Consider the following 17663-nt stretch of genomic DNA (forward strand, 5'->3'; position numbering starts at 1 on the left):
GCCCGCAACAGCAGCACTGCCAAGCCCCACAGGACCCAGAGCGGCCCACCCAACCCATTTACTTTTGGGATAAGACATTTGTTTGTAGTATTTCTTTTTTCAGGAGATCTTAGGAATCCAAGACATAGAAATAGACAGACATTTGTCATCCATATAATATTAATAACACAAACACAATAAGAATTCAATGCAGTGACAGTGCAACTCCCTTAATCACCAGATAATTCAATTTAGTTCAATTCAATTTTATTTATACAGCATCAAATCACAACAATAGTCACTCTTAAAAATAATACAACAGAGAAAACCCCAAAAATCATATGACCCCTATGAGCAAGCACTTTGGTGACAGTGAGAAGGAAAAACTCCCTTTTAACAGGAAGAAACCTTCAGCAGAACCAGGCTCAGGGAGCTGTGGCCATCTGCCATGACCAGTTGGGGTGAGGGGAGGAAGACAGAACAAAAGACATACTGTGGAAGAGAACCAGAGAGGCCTGCATTTGTATAGCGCTTTACTTAGTCCCTATGGACTCCTCCTACTGTGCACCAATAACAGTCAATAAGGATTAAAATGATTTCAGTGAGTGCCTTATGAAGGATTTGTTTCTTGCTGTTTTCCATCAGACACGTATTCTCTGTAAAAGAAATACATTACTCTTTGTAATTGCAGTGTTTTGCGATCCATTAGTTAATTCATGTCATCTGTTTTTTTAATCCATCGTGAAGTCCCATTGTAAAGTAAAACTTTTGTCAACCTAATCTTTATCTTGATCAAAGTAGGCAAGGTATATTTTTCCATAGTCTTCTTAGCAATCATTTCTTTTTGCTAGTATTCCTTCAGCCACTTGTCTTCCTAATGTGTCTACTTCTGTGCAGGAACAAGCTCATCTATACTTAGGTTGCCTTCCAGCCTTTTCTCCATGATGGTAAGTAGCTTAACCCCGTCCACCACCAGCTGGGTCAGTGCGACCTCGGTAAAGCCAAAGGTTGCCATGTTGCTTATATTATAGAGTTCCGGGGAATCTGGGAAATGAGGAGATTTGGAAAGTTTAAATCCAACACTGACAGTTAGTGGTGTGGGATGTAGCAAATGTATTGCTAAAACCAAATACCAGTACTGATACTGACCCACGTCATCCCTACTTGTGGCCCGTATATTGACGTGAAGAAATATAACACAATTTGGCCCTTGAAGTTACACTTTTTTGTTAGGGAGGATTTGTTCGTTGTTGAGTGCAATGTTAAAATAAGTTCTTTAAAAAGCAAAAACTGATTTAATATGAATTAATTCAAAACTTAGTCAAAGTTTTGAAGCTATGAAATATCAGATCTAGGTCTTCTGTTTACCTGTTTTGTCCATGTTGATCCTCAGTCTTTTCAGAACATCCTTAAGGTGTTTATGTGTGGGAAGGTGTTGCAGTTTGATGAGGACGCTGATCCTCAGACCTGTACCCACATTAGCCGGGGAGCTCGTCACCCATCCCAACTGCTGCTTCCAGATAAAGGGATGTCTGAGACCTCTGTAGTATTTTTCCAGCTAGACACAAACAATCAGTCTTCATGAGTTCAACCTGGTTTCCCTGGTGGAGCGTTTGCAGTTACTTTTTAAGGCCTTAAGTACTTTTTCTAGAACTAGCATAAGTGAAAAACAAATATCCATCCATTCATTTTCTATTGTTTATCTGGTGCTGGGTTTCAATTCAATTCAATTCAATTCAATTCAATTTTATTTATATAGCGCCAAATCACAACAAAAGTCGCCTCAAGGCGCTTCATAGGGGCAATAGCCTAAGGAGAGGAGGTCCAGACACCCCCCCCCCCCACCCCCCCACTCCCCCAAGCTGCCTCTTCCAGCTCACGTGTTGGACAACTGAGAAATTCCCAAGCCCACCTCACCCCCACCCACCTCAGATGTCTTTTTTCAAGTTGGAGGAGTAGCCCCTTTTCTGTGAGTCACTCTTGAATGACTTGAACTCATTAGCTATTGCAGCCAGAGAAAACTATCTCCAGTTTCCACTGCTTGTATCAGTTTCATTCTTTCAGTCATTACTCATGACCATAAGTTAGATGTAAACTGACAGGTCAACTAACAACTTCTCTTTCATACTCAGCTCCCTCTGATCTCAGGAAGCCAACAAAGCAACATCATCTACCTTCTGCCACTTGGTTCTGCCTAGAAATTTTGACCATAAAATTTATGATTTATAGTATTGAGCCCTGTTACATTAAATTTATACTGGGAATGAGTTCAACTTATTGCTGGGAATCCAAGTTCTTACTGAGATTGTGCATGGACTGAATAGCTCATAGCAAAAGGCTAGATACGCCATATTCCCTAAGCAACTCCCACAGGATCCCCCAAGGGACGCATCTGAATCCTCTCCAAGTCCACAAAACACATGTACACATGATAAACTCCCATGCACAATCAAATATCATTGAGAGGATAAAGAGCTCATTCAGCACATGACTAGGATGGAAAGTGCATTGTGCTTCCTTGCTATAGATCGGATAATAATAATTATAAAATTGGTCAGTAGCCAGCAAATTAGGGTGTCCTGGTGCCATGTGCACTTATAAACATTAGGATGTTTATAAGTGCACACGGCACATCTTAATTCTTGTTGACAAATTAACATTTCAACAGAAGTCCAATAACAAACCTGACTTGTTGCCCAAGTCAGTGTTGAAGTTCCCTGTTAGGACAATGAAGATGCTAGGTGGGGAACACTCAGCACCACACCCAGCAGCTTCAAGAAGAGTAGGGAATCTCAACTGTTGTTTGGTGCATAAAAGTGCAAATGACAGTCAGCACCTATACCCAATCTGAAGAAGCAGAGAGGCAGCCCTCTCATCCACTGGGAAAAAACCCAATGTACAAGCAACAAGTTGGGGGAGGGGGTACAGTGAACATTTTATTAGGATTATTTATTCATTTATTAAAATTTACCTTTTGCAAGCTGATGCAGATGCATTGAAAAGCTTCAGCCACATTGGCATCTTCTCGCATTGATACCAGCCTGAGGTGCTCATCTATGTTGACCCAGACCAACAGGCTCCTGTTTTCACTCACCCTGCATGAAAAATTATGGCACATTAAACATCTGACTTTAATTCATTTTAAACATCACAAGCTGACAGTGACTATAGATTGTATTTAAAAGATGGATGTAGCCAAGATTGTAAATGAACTGACTCTTATATAACCCAGAGCACTCAAAGCAGTTTATACAACATGCCACATTCACCCATTTACATAAGCACTTTCTTCTATGCTTTTAAGTGCTTTCTGACTAACATTTACACACATTCATACTCTGATGGCTGTATTGGAGAGCAACTTGGGGTTATTATCTTGCCCAAGGATATTGGACATGCAGACTGAGGGAGCTAGGGATCAAACCACCAACCGTCCCATCAGTAGATGACCTGCTCTACCTCCTGAGCTACAGCCACCCCCATATCACTTATTAGTTTAAAAAGTCCTGATTTTGAAATCTCAAGCTGTCTTTTAACTATTGCCATTTCATTTCATTTCATTTTGAAAACTGATCGATCTTGACAACCACAAAACAGGTCAGTGCTAAAGTATACCCTGCTTAATCTTCTAGGTACATATAGTGACCATAACACGAGGTGTAAGGATTTTAGGTCACACAGACAGACATGTTTTACATAGCTAAAACAACTTGGGTTCAAATTGACCCCAGAGGAACACCGTATGCAAAATCTGTAAAGCTCACTGAATCTTTTATTTATGCTTTAAATGTTTTACACTTCTGTAACAGTGTCTCTCAAGAAAGATTATGGCATTTATGGGAATCAAACTTGTAACTACCTGCGACCAGAGCAGGTTCTATATCCAAGAAAACCATACTGACCAAACTGCCCTGGCATCAGGCCAGTCCCGGGCCACACCTATGCGGAGCTGGAAGGAAGTTGGAGCTTTAAGATTCAGCTCACTCTGTTGCTCTTGGCTTAAGTCCGTTAGTAAGAGAAGTCGACCTGCCAGCTCCTGTTCCAGTTGCTGCAAAGCTGAAAAACAGGAGATTGGTAACTAGTTTGGTGTCATTGGTACCTTGTTGACAAAAAATCTTACAGTTTTTCTCCATTGGTTTGGCTCATTTCTTGAAACAGAAATTACATTCTCAAAACTCTAAGATCATTTGGCAAAACAATCTTACAGTTTAGCACAACACTATAGCTCACCTGCAAAAGCTCATATCTCTTCCAAAACTGTTCACTCGGGCTTCAATCTAAATCCCTTTCTCATTTAAACAGTCAGTGTCTCCAAAATGGCAAAGATCCTTCTCAATAGCTTTGGCTCATTTCTCGACACAGATCGGACATTCTCATCATTCTTGGTGCTTTTGTCAAAATAAACCTGGATAGTTGATCACAACAACATGGTCCACCTGCAAACGCTCATATCTCTCCTAAAACAGTTCCCTCATGTGTCAAAACTACATTTCTTTCTAATCTGAATAGTCAGTGCCCCCAAAATGCATCGTCCCTTTGGCATTGTGTGAGTACTGCCATACAAAATGTTTAGATGTTTTGTCACTATGGCAGAGGACCAACAATATACAACAGAAAAGAGTAGCCTCCAAGGTTTGACATCACTCAAACTACCAAGGAAATGATAACCATTTTTTATTCACACGCAAAGAAAATTTCATACATATGTAAAAAGAAAATGTACATTACAGTAGTAAATTGTATGAACACAAAATCAAAAAACAAGGACTTATTCAGTGGTTGCTGTCCACTGTCTTCACCCTCCTGATTATTTACACGCTGTTGTCCGTCTGGCCACAGATTCTCGTCCACATCACAGCGGATACTTTCTCTTGCAATGCAACGAGGGAAGAAACGGTGTGATGCCGCAACCATCCCCTGCATTGATCTCCTGTAATGTCGTCACACGCTGCGTCCATAGCATGGAGCAGGGACGGCTGATCCTGAGCATGATGCTCATACACTCTCCACCTCCAAGCAGAGAAAAACTCCTCTATCGGATTGAGGAAAGGAGAGTAAGGTGGTAGGAACCCCATGACCAACCTTGGATGCGTTGCAAACCAGCTCCTAATGAGTGGGCTATGGTGGAAATTGACATTGTCCCACACAATTACATAAATGGGTAGGTGAGGCCCTATGAGACCTCTCTCATTTTCAGGGATAAAATCGGTATAAAGGTGATCCAAGAAGATGAGGGGCTTGTGTGTGTTGTATGGGCCAAGACTGGGGATGTGAGTGGCCACACCATTTTCAGAAATGGCAGCACACATAGTTATATTGCCCCCTCGCTGACCTGGGACATCCACTGTGGCCCGGTGGCCAATAATATTAAGGCCACATCTTCGGCCCTTGGCCAGGTTGAAGCCAGCTTCATCCACGAACACCAGGATGTGAGGGGTCTCATGTCCTTCCAATGCCATTATTCTCTAAAATAGAGTAAAGAACATAAAATCAGTCATACAGAAGAGTCATATACTACAGTTAGACAATTACATGTTCTCCCCCACAGGTCAGGCCACTACTCCAGTGGTTCTAAACTAGTGATAGGCCTATGAGGAAGTACTGCAGGGGTATTTGATAGAAAGGGAAGTGGGAAATACTGATGACTTACTGAGATGTTACAGTAAAACCCACAGTATTAGATTTGATTGGGAGACAACAAAATAAGGATTATAATGAGAATCGTATCATACAGTAAACTGCAGTTTTCTGTTGAAATTGTTGAAGTCAGATGAAGCAAATACTGATTCTGAAATCAGATAAAGGAGGTATTGAAACCAAATAAGTGAACTACTGCTTACTGTGATTACAGGTAAGGTTATAATGAGAGACAACCAGTAACTGACTTACATTTACATACTGGTAGCGCAGCTCCTTCAGTCTGTCAGAGTTCCTCTCAAATGGTACCCTGTAGATTTCTTTCATTGTCATCTGATGCTTCTTCAAAACCCAGTCTATTGTGGAGATGCTTATTGTGTTTATATTCTGGAATATATGATCGTCCTGAAGGATGGCATCACGGATCTGTCTCAATGTGATGGTATTATTTGCCATCCCCATGTTACAAATCTCTCTTTCCTGTTGTTCATTGAGCAGTTTTCCTCTGCCACCCACACGAGGTTGTCGTCCACTCCTACACAAAGAACAGAATACAGTAAGTTACCAGTGTAATTGTATTATTGTTTTACTCACAGTAACTTCACCACGATCCTAATGCAACATTGCACAGTGACTGGAATACTACTCTAAACTGTATAAAATATGTAATTCCATAGTTTACAGTAATTAGTTCAATATATTTCTTGTCAGATTTAGTATCAAAACATTCCACTAGTCCTCTCCACCTGCTAGTATAGACCTACTACTGTAGGCAGATGCACACAAAATCTCTACAGTAAGTTATACATTCTTTGCCTCACGCACAGTGCCCTGTCCTATACAACATATAATTCCATCGTAGATTACATAGAGTACATACCTGTTTTCCCTGCGAAAGGTTTGGATGATGGAGGAGACTGTAGAGCGAGGCACATTAGGCTGCACTCGACGACCTGCCTATGCCATTGTGAGGCTATGGTTTATGACATGGTCTATAATCGTGGCCCAAATTTCATTCGGGACAGCACAGTGTCTTCGCGCACCTCGGCCTCTTCCCCCTATTCCTCCACCACGCATTCTCAGTCCTCCTCCTCTTCTTCTTCTTCCTCCTCTTCCTTGAGGAAGAACTTCCCCTTGTCCGTTTGCTTGGCCTTGTCTATCCATGTTCAGAGATCGGACTGGCTCTGGTCAAGCTCTATGTATCTGTGTTTGGCAGCACACAATCATGGAACACACCTGTGTGTGACACTCCCCCTTTGTTAGTCTAGTTTCACCTGACTGTCGATGACTGTCATCAATTTATCAAATGTTCAAAGAAATTCATATATGGTATTCATGGTATTATGTTCTTGACCAATTTTGACAATTGAACAGACAGTTGTGCATGCGAGTACTTATACAATGAAATGAATGATCATTAGACTGAGAATCAACTAATCAGTTTAGATCTACAAGATCTATTCATTTGGAAAATGTGCTAAATGTGGGCTAACTGTATAACTGTAGGCTACTTAATCATTTGCAAAGATGCACTGAGACAATTGAGACATGTACTAAGGCATTTGCCATTTGATAAATTGAATGAGAAATGCCATTCTGTTGTGAACATTTGCCAAGAGGTTTGGATGTTTGTCTATGTTATTTTGAGAATGTAATTTCTGTTTCAAGAAATGAGCCAAACCAACGGAGAAAAACTGTAATGTAGTAACACACTAATCTTAATAAAGTAACACTTAACTACTCTTAAATAGACTCGCACAAGAGTCACACATGGCATTGTCTTCATTCTTGACATGAGGCATGTGAGATTATTATACTGTCATATGTTACATTATACCTTTAATCAAAATGATTGAATCATGATACTGCTGTAGGCCACATTATACTTCTTATTATAGATTGTGTAATCATTGTGTAGTTTTAGTTTGCATTATACTCCTGAGTTAGAAGAATGTGAAAATCATTAGATTTATTAGATTGATTTGTATTATATTATACTGCTGATTTACTGTGAGTTACACTGTTTTATGACATTCCATACTGCTGATTTATAAAGAGATTACTGTGTGCAGAGAATCATGGTCTTGCTTTTCTGATTGTAGAGAGAACAGAGCAGACTGCACGAGAGCTTCTCCTCCACCTTTGTTGGAAGCAGAAAAACAGGGAGCCAAGATCATAACTTAGGCTCACTGACAGAAAGTATGTGGATGTTTAGGCATTTATGACTAGGTGGGGGCCACCGGAGGCTATAAGAGTTTGAGTAACGGTCTGACATTTTGAGATCCGCTGTGACCCTCTTCGTGCACGTCTCCCAGCCTGGATGTATTGCGCATTGTGCTTGTATGAAATGATAAGAATTGTATGGATTAAAATTGTTGATTGAACAGTTATACACCGAGTGTTGTTCTTCCTTCAGCCCAAGGATCAAAGAATTGGGAGGTTTTAACAGGCATCAAGGGTTAACTGTCACAATTAACAGTTTGCTTAAGCTTTTTTTAATACTTTCTCTTTATTGATTTTCATCTTATTTTACATACAGAACTAAAGAGGGCAAGGGAAACTAACACATTCACATATGTTCACATATTCCAAAATACACAACGCCTTGTTTTACTTACATATATTACATATTGCACAGGTGCATGTTCCATTCAAACAAATTCGCAGCTGTCCCTCTGCATCACAGAGGTATCAGTTTCTAGTCTCTTGACGTATAACGATCCCATCATTCCCAAAGTCTCTCTCCTTTCTCCTTCTGTAGAGGGTAATCAGTTCCATATGATGAATTGTGTTAATAATGTCTGTAACCAACATTTAGTAATTGCCTTTTTGAATGCAACCATAAAAGTATGAGTCTCTTTTATTTATATCCTCAGGGATATTCCCAAGGTACATGGTATTAAAGGAGAAGTCCAGTGTTACTTCCAGCACATCCATCACCATTTGTTTAATCTCCTCCCAAAAGGTCTTCAGTTTAGGGCAGAAGACATGAAAGCAACCTGCAGCGACCTCCCCGCACTCCCTCCAGCATGAAGCGCCTGAACCACTTATTTTGGATTTCTGCTTTGGTGTGATGAAGAATCTAATTAAATTCTTCCATCCAAAATCTCACCATGTTAAAGAATTTGTGGTAGATAACACATTTTTCCACATCCGCAACAATCTTCCTCTGAGATAGTTATACCTGCTTCTTTTTACCATTGATGACTTACATATCTTGTTGAGGTCTTTTTCATAGCTATAAAACTTCTGTACATTTTGCCTATAGTACCTCTTATAATGTTCTCACCATAAGCATCCATAAATATTTGGATCACCCCACTAGCATCTGCGTCAAGCATTCTAATTTCCTTCCGGAAGAAGCTCCGAACCTGTAGGTAACGATAAAAATCTTCCCTGCCGATCTCTTAAATCTGACACGTCCTCAAAATTCATCAGCTCCCCAAGATTGCAGTGATTCCATGCCTGGACAACTCCCTGAATTTATGGTCTAACAATGCTGGAAGGAAGCGTGGGAGATACGCTGGCCATCCCAGCAACCCTATTTCCCTATTAAGACCAAAAATTTTAATCACATCTGCCCATTTTTTCAGGGAAAAACTTACACATAAATTTTGCATCTGATATGCCTGTGGTAAACTCTCAAGAGACCCCAGAACCAGGCCCGGCCCTAACCAATCTGGCGCCCTAGGCAAGATTTTAGGTGGCGCCCCCCTACATCGGCAGTGTAGTGTATGTACTCACAAGAAACTGAATAGCTTTGTCTTTGACCTTTTTTTTTTACTTAAAGAAAGCAAATTCACAATCAGAATAATTAACAAGATAAAAAAATATATGAATAAATAAATGAATACAAAAAATAAAAAAATGAATATATGAAATACAATAACACCGCTTGATGCTGCTGCAAAACTGGTGGGTTGTGCTGCTGAGGTGGAGGCAACAGGAAGACCGCTTGATGCTGCTGCATCATGGGTGGGTTGTGCTGCTAAAGCTGCATCACTGGTGGGTTGTGCTGCTGAAGTGGAGGCAGCAGCGGTAGATGTGGTAGATGGCCCAGGGGTGGGATTTAGAAACTTCAACAGTGCATCTGAAGAGAGGAGTATGTGACACCACTGAGTATTAAAGTCTAATAATAAAAACATATGATTCCAGGAATAAAATGAAATTATATAATATAAATGAAAAACCAAAGAGATATATGTACGATGTTAACTGATATGCAAATTAGATTAGATTCAATTTATTGTCATCATTACAGTGAAATGCTGAATAGCAGAATGCAAAGTAACAGTATAATATCATATGAGAATGTTATGTTATGATTATCTTTGACCGAATCACAGCAGTGCTCATATTAAAAAACAGCATTCCCTCTCATGTGATATTGCTTAATTAACATTAATGATGTGCACTTTAACAACTAGGCTTACAACTATAATATATACAGGGGTGGAAAAGTGACTATTACCTGCAGGGTAAACGTTAGCTAACCAGAAGGCAATAACAATGTAAACAAAAAACACCTGCTTAAAAGATGAATACAAATGAGGAATGGTGGGAAAGGTGGGAGTACTGTAATTACCTAACGTTACATTATTATTTTCCATAACAATTTAGCCCTCTCCACAATATTAACTGACGTTAAAACAGTTAACTAGCTATTTATTGATTAGCAATTAGCGAATCATGTAACATTAGCTTAATGCTAAAAATTTAGGTTACTATCACATTCAGACAAATAATTTCATGTAGGCTAACGTTACCTACCTCTGTCTTTTTCTCGTTTCTCCTCCTCTTCTTTTCTCTTTTTTCTTCCCTGGCCACCTGACAGTTTTGGCCGTTTTGACATCTTGTGTTGACTTTTTGATGTGGTGACGTCCAAAAGGAACCATGATACCGGGAGGGAGGGGGCGCACCGTGCGGGGAGGGGGGGGGGGGGGCGTAATGTTCTAACAAATAATATTTCTATTAAATAAGCTTTACTTTGCATTTTAATTAACGTGGGATTATTTTTTGTATTTAGAAATAATAGTACCAACTTTTTTTTTTTTTTCCAACATTTGTGGCACTGGCGTGGCGCCCCCTGATGGACGGCGCCCTTAGCATTTGCCTATACGGCCTATGCCACGGGCCGGCCCTGCCCAGAACAGACTGTATTGGGAAATCCATCAAAGAAAGCTCAATGTCCTTCCATTTTGCCTCAAACTTAGAGTTACACCAGCACACTAGAGGTCTGATCTGGGCTGCCAGATAGTAATCCCACCTCTCCAGATCTTCATATATCTTCTTGTTCACCCAATTATAATTAACTTCATATAACGATGCAAGGTCTTTTGTCAGCAGGATCCCCAAATACTCCATTTGAGATTGATGTCATCCAAATCTATATCTTGCTACCAATTGTCTTGAGGGGTTAAAAAAGAATGTCAAGATTTGAGTTTTTTGAATGTTTAGTCTATAACCAGACAGTCTGCCATATTCTTCCAGTATTTTCATAAGCAGAGGATTTCCCTCTTCCGGGTTTCCTAGCGCTACCAGCACGTCGTCTGCATACAAGCAAATTTTATTTTCCACGTTCCCTGTTGTAACCCCCTCCAATCGAGTCTCTTCCCTGATGCATTGAGCCAACGGTTCAATGAAAAGGTTAAGGAGCAGTGGGCTCAACGGACAGCCCTGCCTACAGCCACGTTGTAGTGTTATCTGATTTGAGAGGCTTCCATTAACTTAGATCCTCGCTGTTGGAGACATATAAATCATTCTTATACATTGAATAAACCTGTCACATAGCCCAAATCTCTTCAACACATGAAACAGAAATTCCCACCCGACCGTATCGTATGCCTTTTCCACATCAAGCCCAATTAGAACTGTTCCAGTTTTCCCTTTAAGTATCTGGTCAATAATATGAATGGCCCTTCTGATATTATCGTTTGTTTGTCTGTTACCAATGAAGCCTGTTACATTGATGCCCACGCTGATAGAGGAGGCAGCGGCATCAAGTACTTAACCTCTTAGCCAAAATCGCAGCAAATAGTTTATAGTCTATATTTAACACGCTAATAGGTCTATAACCTCTGGGGTCAGTTTTATCCTTCCCTGCTTTTGGTATGACAGAGATATACGCCTCCCGCCACGATGGTGGGAGCGCCCCCCCCCCCACCCACTCAGAGTGTAATTAAAAGAGGCCTTTAATAGCGGGATTAAGGGTTCCCTCATCTGCCTATACCACTTTGGTGGAAATCCATCACATCCTGGGGCTTTAAAAGTCTTGAGTTTTGAGATCCCAGTGTTAATCTCTTCTGCTGATATTCCTCTGACGAGTTTTTCATTCTGCTGCTTACCTATAAATGGTAGATCTAGGCTGGATGAGAAATTCTGAATCTTATGCTCATCTGCTTTATCCAGTTGTGTGTATAGCTCAGCGTAATATTCTTCAAATGCTCTCTGAATTTCTTCGAGTTTATTAGTTATCTTATTTGTCTTTAAATTTCGAACTTTATGAATAGTGTTCTCCTGTTGTTGCCTCCTGAGTCTCCATGATAATAGCCTAGCAGCTTTGGGTCCTGCCTCATAACACCGTTGTCTATTATATTTTAATTTTTTTTCAATTTCCTCACTTAAAATTTTGTGGCTCTCCTCTTTAACCGGCAGTTGTTCCAATTATTCCAAATTTTCCTGTAAATCTGACAGCTTTTTTGCTCTCACCTTCTTTAGGACTGCACATTTTGCAATAATTTTACCCCTAAGGTATGCCTTAGCCACATCCCATAAAATTGTAGGATTAACTGTTCCATTGTCATTGAGTTCTAAATATGTTTTTAACTCCTGTCCCATTTCTCTTTTAAATGAGTCATTATTTAACAGACCTGTGTTAAGCCTCCATAAGGTGTTTTTGGGGCTAGCTTTAAACCCAATCTTCATAGTTAGTCCCGAATGATCAGATAAATCTCTCTGTCCTATTATACAATCCTTCACTCTGTAGAGATCTTTACTAAAAGTAAAGAAGTAATCAATTCTTGAGTACATATCATGTCTTGCTGAATAAAATGTAAATTTGCGTTCATTTTTGTGTAAATATCTCCATATATCTATAAGCCCCAACTCAGATAACATTGTTTTTACTTGTTTCTCTAATTTAGTTCCCCGCCGGTCTCAGCTAGTTGTAGCCCATTTTGGATGGAGAAGTAAATTGAAATCTCCTGCACATATACATGTTCCAACACTTTCTGTGGCAATAAAGAACCCTCAAAGAACCCTGTACTACTACCAGGGGGTGCATATATATTACACAGCGTGACGTCTTCCTGTTCCATTTTCCCTTTCACCAACACAAATCTTCCCTCTTTATCTTTATGTTCTCCAGTAAACTCAAAACCAACCTTGTTCGGTATCAGAATGGCCACTCCTCTTTTTCCCCCTGATCTATGTGAGGCATAATAAATATTTTTGAACCCCATTCTCTTCCACTTCTCAAGTTCTTCCTTTGATAGATGCATTTCTTGTAGAAACGCAATATCAATTTGTTCCCTTTTTAGCTTTGAAACTATCTTACTCCTCTTAATGGGATTCTTTATACCATTCAAAGACAGTACCTTATAATACCGCATATTAGGGCTGGGCTATATCATACCGTTCACGGTAATACCGGTGTAATTTTGGGCAACGATAGGAAAATGAAACATGGCGATAGAATATGGGTAAAACGCGCATGCGCAGTGCCTATGTTTACATATGCACATGGCGGCGATCGTTAAATGAAACGGATGAACCAGAATTGGTTTGTAAAAATGCTGCAACTTCAGTGGTGGAACTGGTTTAGCTTTCGTCCGTCAGATACACAACAAAGCACTATTTTTGGTAGAGAATGCTAGCGGGCCGTCGTTATTACCATATTGTTTGGAAAATACGGCACAGTTAAAATCAATCCTTTGATTTTTCTGAAAATCAACAGAGCCCCTTATAATCCCGTGTGCCTTATGTATGAATTCTGGTTGTGTTTACTGACCTCGAAACGATTTTATGTACACGGCGCTCAAAAATCTGTCAAATGTTTTAGTACGACTTTGCTAAGCTACGAACCCACACCGCTTGATGGATTGTCGGAGCATTACGGCTATCGTAGGCAGGCGCCTCGCGGAGTGATACGTACCTGTGGCGGAGCGGGGGGTGACTTACTGGGCTTAAGCCCGGGTTGTTTTGTCAGAAGCCCGGGGTCTTTTGGAGTGTAATTTTTTTATAGTTAGATGCCTGGCTGACAACTGTATAAAACAAAAACTACACACAATATTCGAAGCACATAGTGCACACTGTGGGAATTTACGACTGTGCGTAAATCCCCCCTAAAATTGGTATGATCCGAGCTCAGACACTAAGCGGGGCGGGGCAGCTGCTGCCTGCGAGTGCGCTGTTGGAGAAACGCAGCCAGGCAGAACTGAAGTTCGACCAGGTACCAAAGCAAATCATTCGTACTGTACAAATAATGTAAATATGACGGTGCATCACGAAAGCTTGATATCAAACTGATCATTTGACCAATATTACGTTACTTGGTCTTCGAGTGAATCAACAAATGGCGAAATGAAAAGCCGAACAACAACAATGCTGTTTCTTTAGAGAGTCTTAGCTTACATGTGTGTTTATTTCATATTTTCAGTTGTTTCCCTCCACGGCTAAATAAATCGGTTTCAGTAATGTACTGATATACAAGAATGGACATAAGGAGCTTCTTTCAAAGAAAAAACTCTGGTAGATGTTATTTTATTGATTATGCTTTGTATGTTGTTCAGTATATTTCTATGCAAAACAAGAGGAATTTCAAAACACAGCAGTTTATTCACAGTTGAAACCAGATATTTACATACACTTTATGGAAAACACAAGAACATTTTTTTACTGTACAACATCAATTTAGAGTAAACTTGTTTGTTTTGGATAAATAAATATTGAAATATCTTTTAAATTAGTTAAATGTCAGAATAAAGAGAGACAGAGCGGTCTATATTTTATCACTTTGATCAAATTTAGGAGTACATATACACTAAGTTTATTGTTAATTAATAAGAAACTCCAGACGATTCCATTCTGAGCTGAAGAAGCTTCTGATAGGTTAGTAGAGTCCATGTGAGTAAACTGGTGGCACAGCTGTGGATGCATATAAGGCAAAACACAGAGTCTGTTTCTTTGAAATGGGAAAATCAAGAGATGTCAACCAAAACACCAGGAAAAGAACTGTGGAGCTCCATAAGTGTGGCTCAGTTTGAATACAATTTGGTGCCATTTGCAATTAAGAAATACAGATAGTTTCTCTCTTTGCTCTTAAAGTTAACAAATATGTTTTTTATATTTATCAATCTAAAAAAAATTAACATTTAGTCTGATTTGATGTTACAATTAAAAAAGTGTTTTTATCTGAAGAGTTTGTAAATATCTGGTTTCAACTGTATATTTGATAATTGTTAGCACAAAGAGGGAGAGAGAGGAGAATGAGGACAGAACAGAGATGAACAAGAGCAGGTGAGACAAACATGTTAGTCACATGGTTGTTTACCAAAGTATCACTGTATCACAGGTCCTCATGTATCTCGTACCTAGTGTTTCTTTTTAGGTTTGTTATTTTTCAAATTCTATATTTATTAAGTTATGCAGGCTTGTTTGCACAACAAGGCTAAATAATTATATAAACTTTTCTCAATCTAAATATTGTACTTTGGTAGAATTAAAAAACAAGTGTAGTGCAGGTCTATGATGATTTTTAGTGCTACTATCATCTAGTTCTGATTCTGGTTCTGTCTTGGTTAAGTCCTCAGTAGTCCTGATTTTGAAATGTTGTAGTCCTGTTTTAATTCTGGATCAGTTCTTGGTCTGGTTGAATTGGGGTTTAGTCCTTGTGTCTTGATACAGCCCTGATTTTGTTTTGCCTCGCTGCTTAATTAAAAACCTAGCTTAAGGTGTCCTGCATATGTGATATATATTTTTTTCCTATATGAAGTCATTCTTTTTTGAACAAAACTCAAAACAGAGCCTATTAATCTTTCAGTCATTTCTACACCCCCCCCCCCCCCCCCCCCCAAAAAAAAAGAAAAAAAAATCCCACATGCATACTACCCTTTAGGGCTAAGCCTTTTGGTTAAACTGTCAGCAAGGAATTTGCACTGTTACATTTTTATATAACTTTAATGCACATAAAAAACAGCTGCTTGTTTAAGTGAAACTACATTGATGGGGTTTTTTTGCACTAATAAAGTTGTGGAGTTGTAAAGTATTTTGTCTAGTGTCAATTATATCGTCAGTTATATCGTTATCACAAATTTTCAAATGTATATCGTGATAAATATTTTTGGTCATATCGCCCTGCTCTACCGCATATGTTCTATATAATTCCAATTTATTTTCCAGCACCAACATAACAATACTCTTTAAAAAAAAAGAAAAGTAATTAAATGCATTCAAAAATCAAACATTTATTTCTGATATTTAAAATGCAATTTTCACTTTCACATTTTCAAATCCATTTCCTCACCGCATTTCTCTTTCCTGTTAGTTTGTGGATTCGATTATATGGATGGTGGATTATGTTAGTATAGTTTTTGAATTAACTATGGGATTAGCTCTTGGATTAGCTAACAGATTAACTATGTCTTTCAGCATTTCCTTGATTCTTCTGGTCCTTGAAAAGGCAATGCAATTGCTGTGCAATATAAGGAGCTCTCTGATTTGTTAGAGACACATGCTAGCTGCTTGGATTTTTATACACCATTGTGCTGTAGCTTTGCACTCCTAAGAATTGGGTGTGCTTGTACAAGGGCATTTAGCCTCTGAATTTATACCCTGACTAGGGCTGCCACGATTAGTCAACTAGTCACGATTAGGTCGACTATCAAAATCGTCATTTGAAGCTTTGTAAGATCCCAAAAGACGCAGGAATAAGTAGTAGGATTTAAGAGTGTAATAACGGACTGAAACAGAAGATGGCAGCACTGCATGTGCAAGGATGCCAGCTGCTGTTAAACCCTGAAGAAGAAGAAGCAGGGTCCGGTATCGTAGCTGTGTCCAAATTCAGGAACCACATCCTGCTGTGCCTGCATTTTTAGGCCAATTACATTACAGCGACACGACGAAGCCTGTCCAAATTCGAAGACTCCGACAAATGTGGCCGACAAATGCGGCCTTCATTTCCCCAGATTTGAAGGATGGGTCGCGTGTATACTTCGTGGCCCAACCTATCCCAGAATTCATATATCCCAGCTCAGTTTCCAACAATGGCGGCAGCTAGTTAGTTTTAATATTACTCTTATTATTCTTTCTGGGTCACAAAATAAACATTTAACATATTTTCAGGCGAGAATGTAGCTGTGTAAACCTCAAATACCTGCTCAGTTTATCAGGACACCACATATTTTCAAAAGTGCGCCAACGTTTTCGGAGACATCTGATACCCACCAGCTCAATAGCTAGCCGGGGTTCAAGGCTCACTAGAGCCGCTGAGAACACCGGACTCCCGGCAAATCGTTTTCAAACCCACCGCCGTCTTTCGCTACTCAGGTTAAACATGATATATGAGTCACTTAGATAACTTACAAATTTTATTGTTTGGCTTTTTTTTAGCATTTTATTTGTTCCTGAGTAAATCGGTTTGGCTGAGATTAAAGTTATAGTTTTTACACAGCTGAATAAACGTCAAGCAGACAACTGATTATCAGAAGTGTGAGACGCTCGCGAATATACTCCGATGTCCTGTTATATCTTAGATAGCAAGGAGCAGACGGCTGAGTTTATTAAACTTCACCAAAACAATCTGCAAACTTCATTAAAATTTAATAATCTATCATCTTGTCTTTATTTTTAGTCAGCACATACCTTAAACACTTAAAGCTGTAAGCTAATGACTTCTACAATAGAAAATGGCCTTTTGCCATTACTTAGGCCACAAAATCTTTTTTTCATTGTAAATAGCTGTCTTATTTACTTGGTGAGACTGTAGAACTTATTTTTAGTAATTGCTCATATTTACTGTTAAGATATACTGTTTTATCAAATGGTCTGAG

The 17663-nt window shown here is 39.4% G+C and overlaps 1 protein-coding gene and 1 long non-coding RNA gene across 3 annotated transcripts in view; both read right to left on the reverse strand.

Annotated features, from left to right (window-relative positions):
• Nucleotides 1-229: 229 nt before the first annotated feature.
• The window catches only part of LOC146706915 (creatine kinase B-type), a 44901-nt gene continuing 27467 nt past the window's right edge, over nt 230-17663 (reverse strand). For both annotated transcript variants that reach the window (XM_085458216.1, XM_085458215.1), the window contains exons 6-9: nt 3882-4035; nt 2951-3074; nt 1348-1537; nt 230-1023 (exon numbers count right to left, since the gene is read on the reverse strand). In XM_085458216.1, the coding sequence (XP_085314342.1) occupies nt 863-1023; nt 1348-1537; nt 2951-3074; nt 3882-4035 (629 nt within the window). In that variant the 3' untranslated portion in view covers nt 230-862. The remainder of the gene's footprint in view (nt 1024-1347; nt 1538-2950; nt 3075-3881; nt 4036-17663) is intronic.
• LOC146706916 (uncharacterized) lies at nt 9376-10497 on the reverse strand. Its single transcript, XR_014920723.1, has 2 exons — nt 10387-10497; nt 9376-9706 (listed from the first exon to the last, which is right to left on the reverse strand). It is a non-coding gene; the product is annotated as an uncharacterized LOC146706916 (long non-coding RNA).

Source organism: Copadichromis virginalis, linkage group LG6 (assembly GCF_057382275.1).
Source record: "Copadichromis virginalis isolate Kocher_CV1m ecotype Utaka linkage group LG6, C_Virginalis_male_GT1.1, whole genome shotgun sequence".
Taxonomy (NCBI): Eukaryota; Metazoa; Chordata; class Actinopteri; order Cichliformes; family Cichlidae; genus Copadichromis; species Copadichromis virginalis.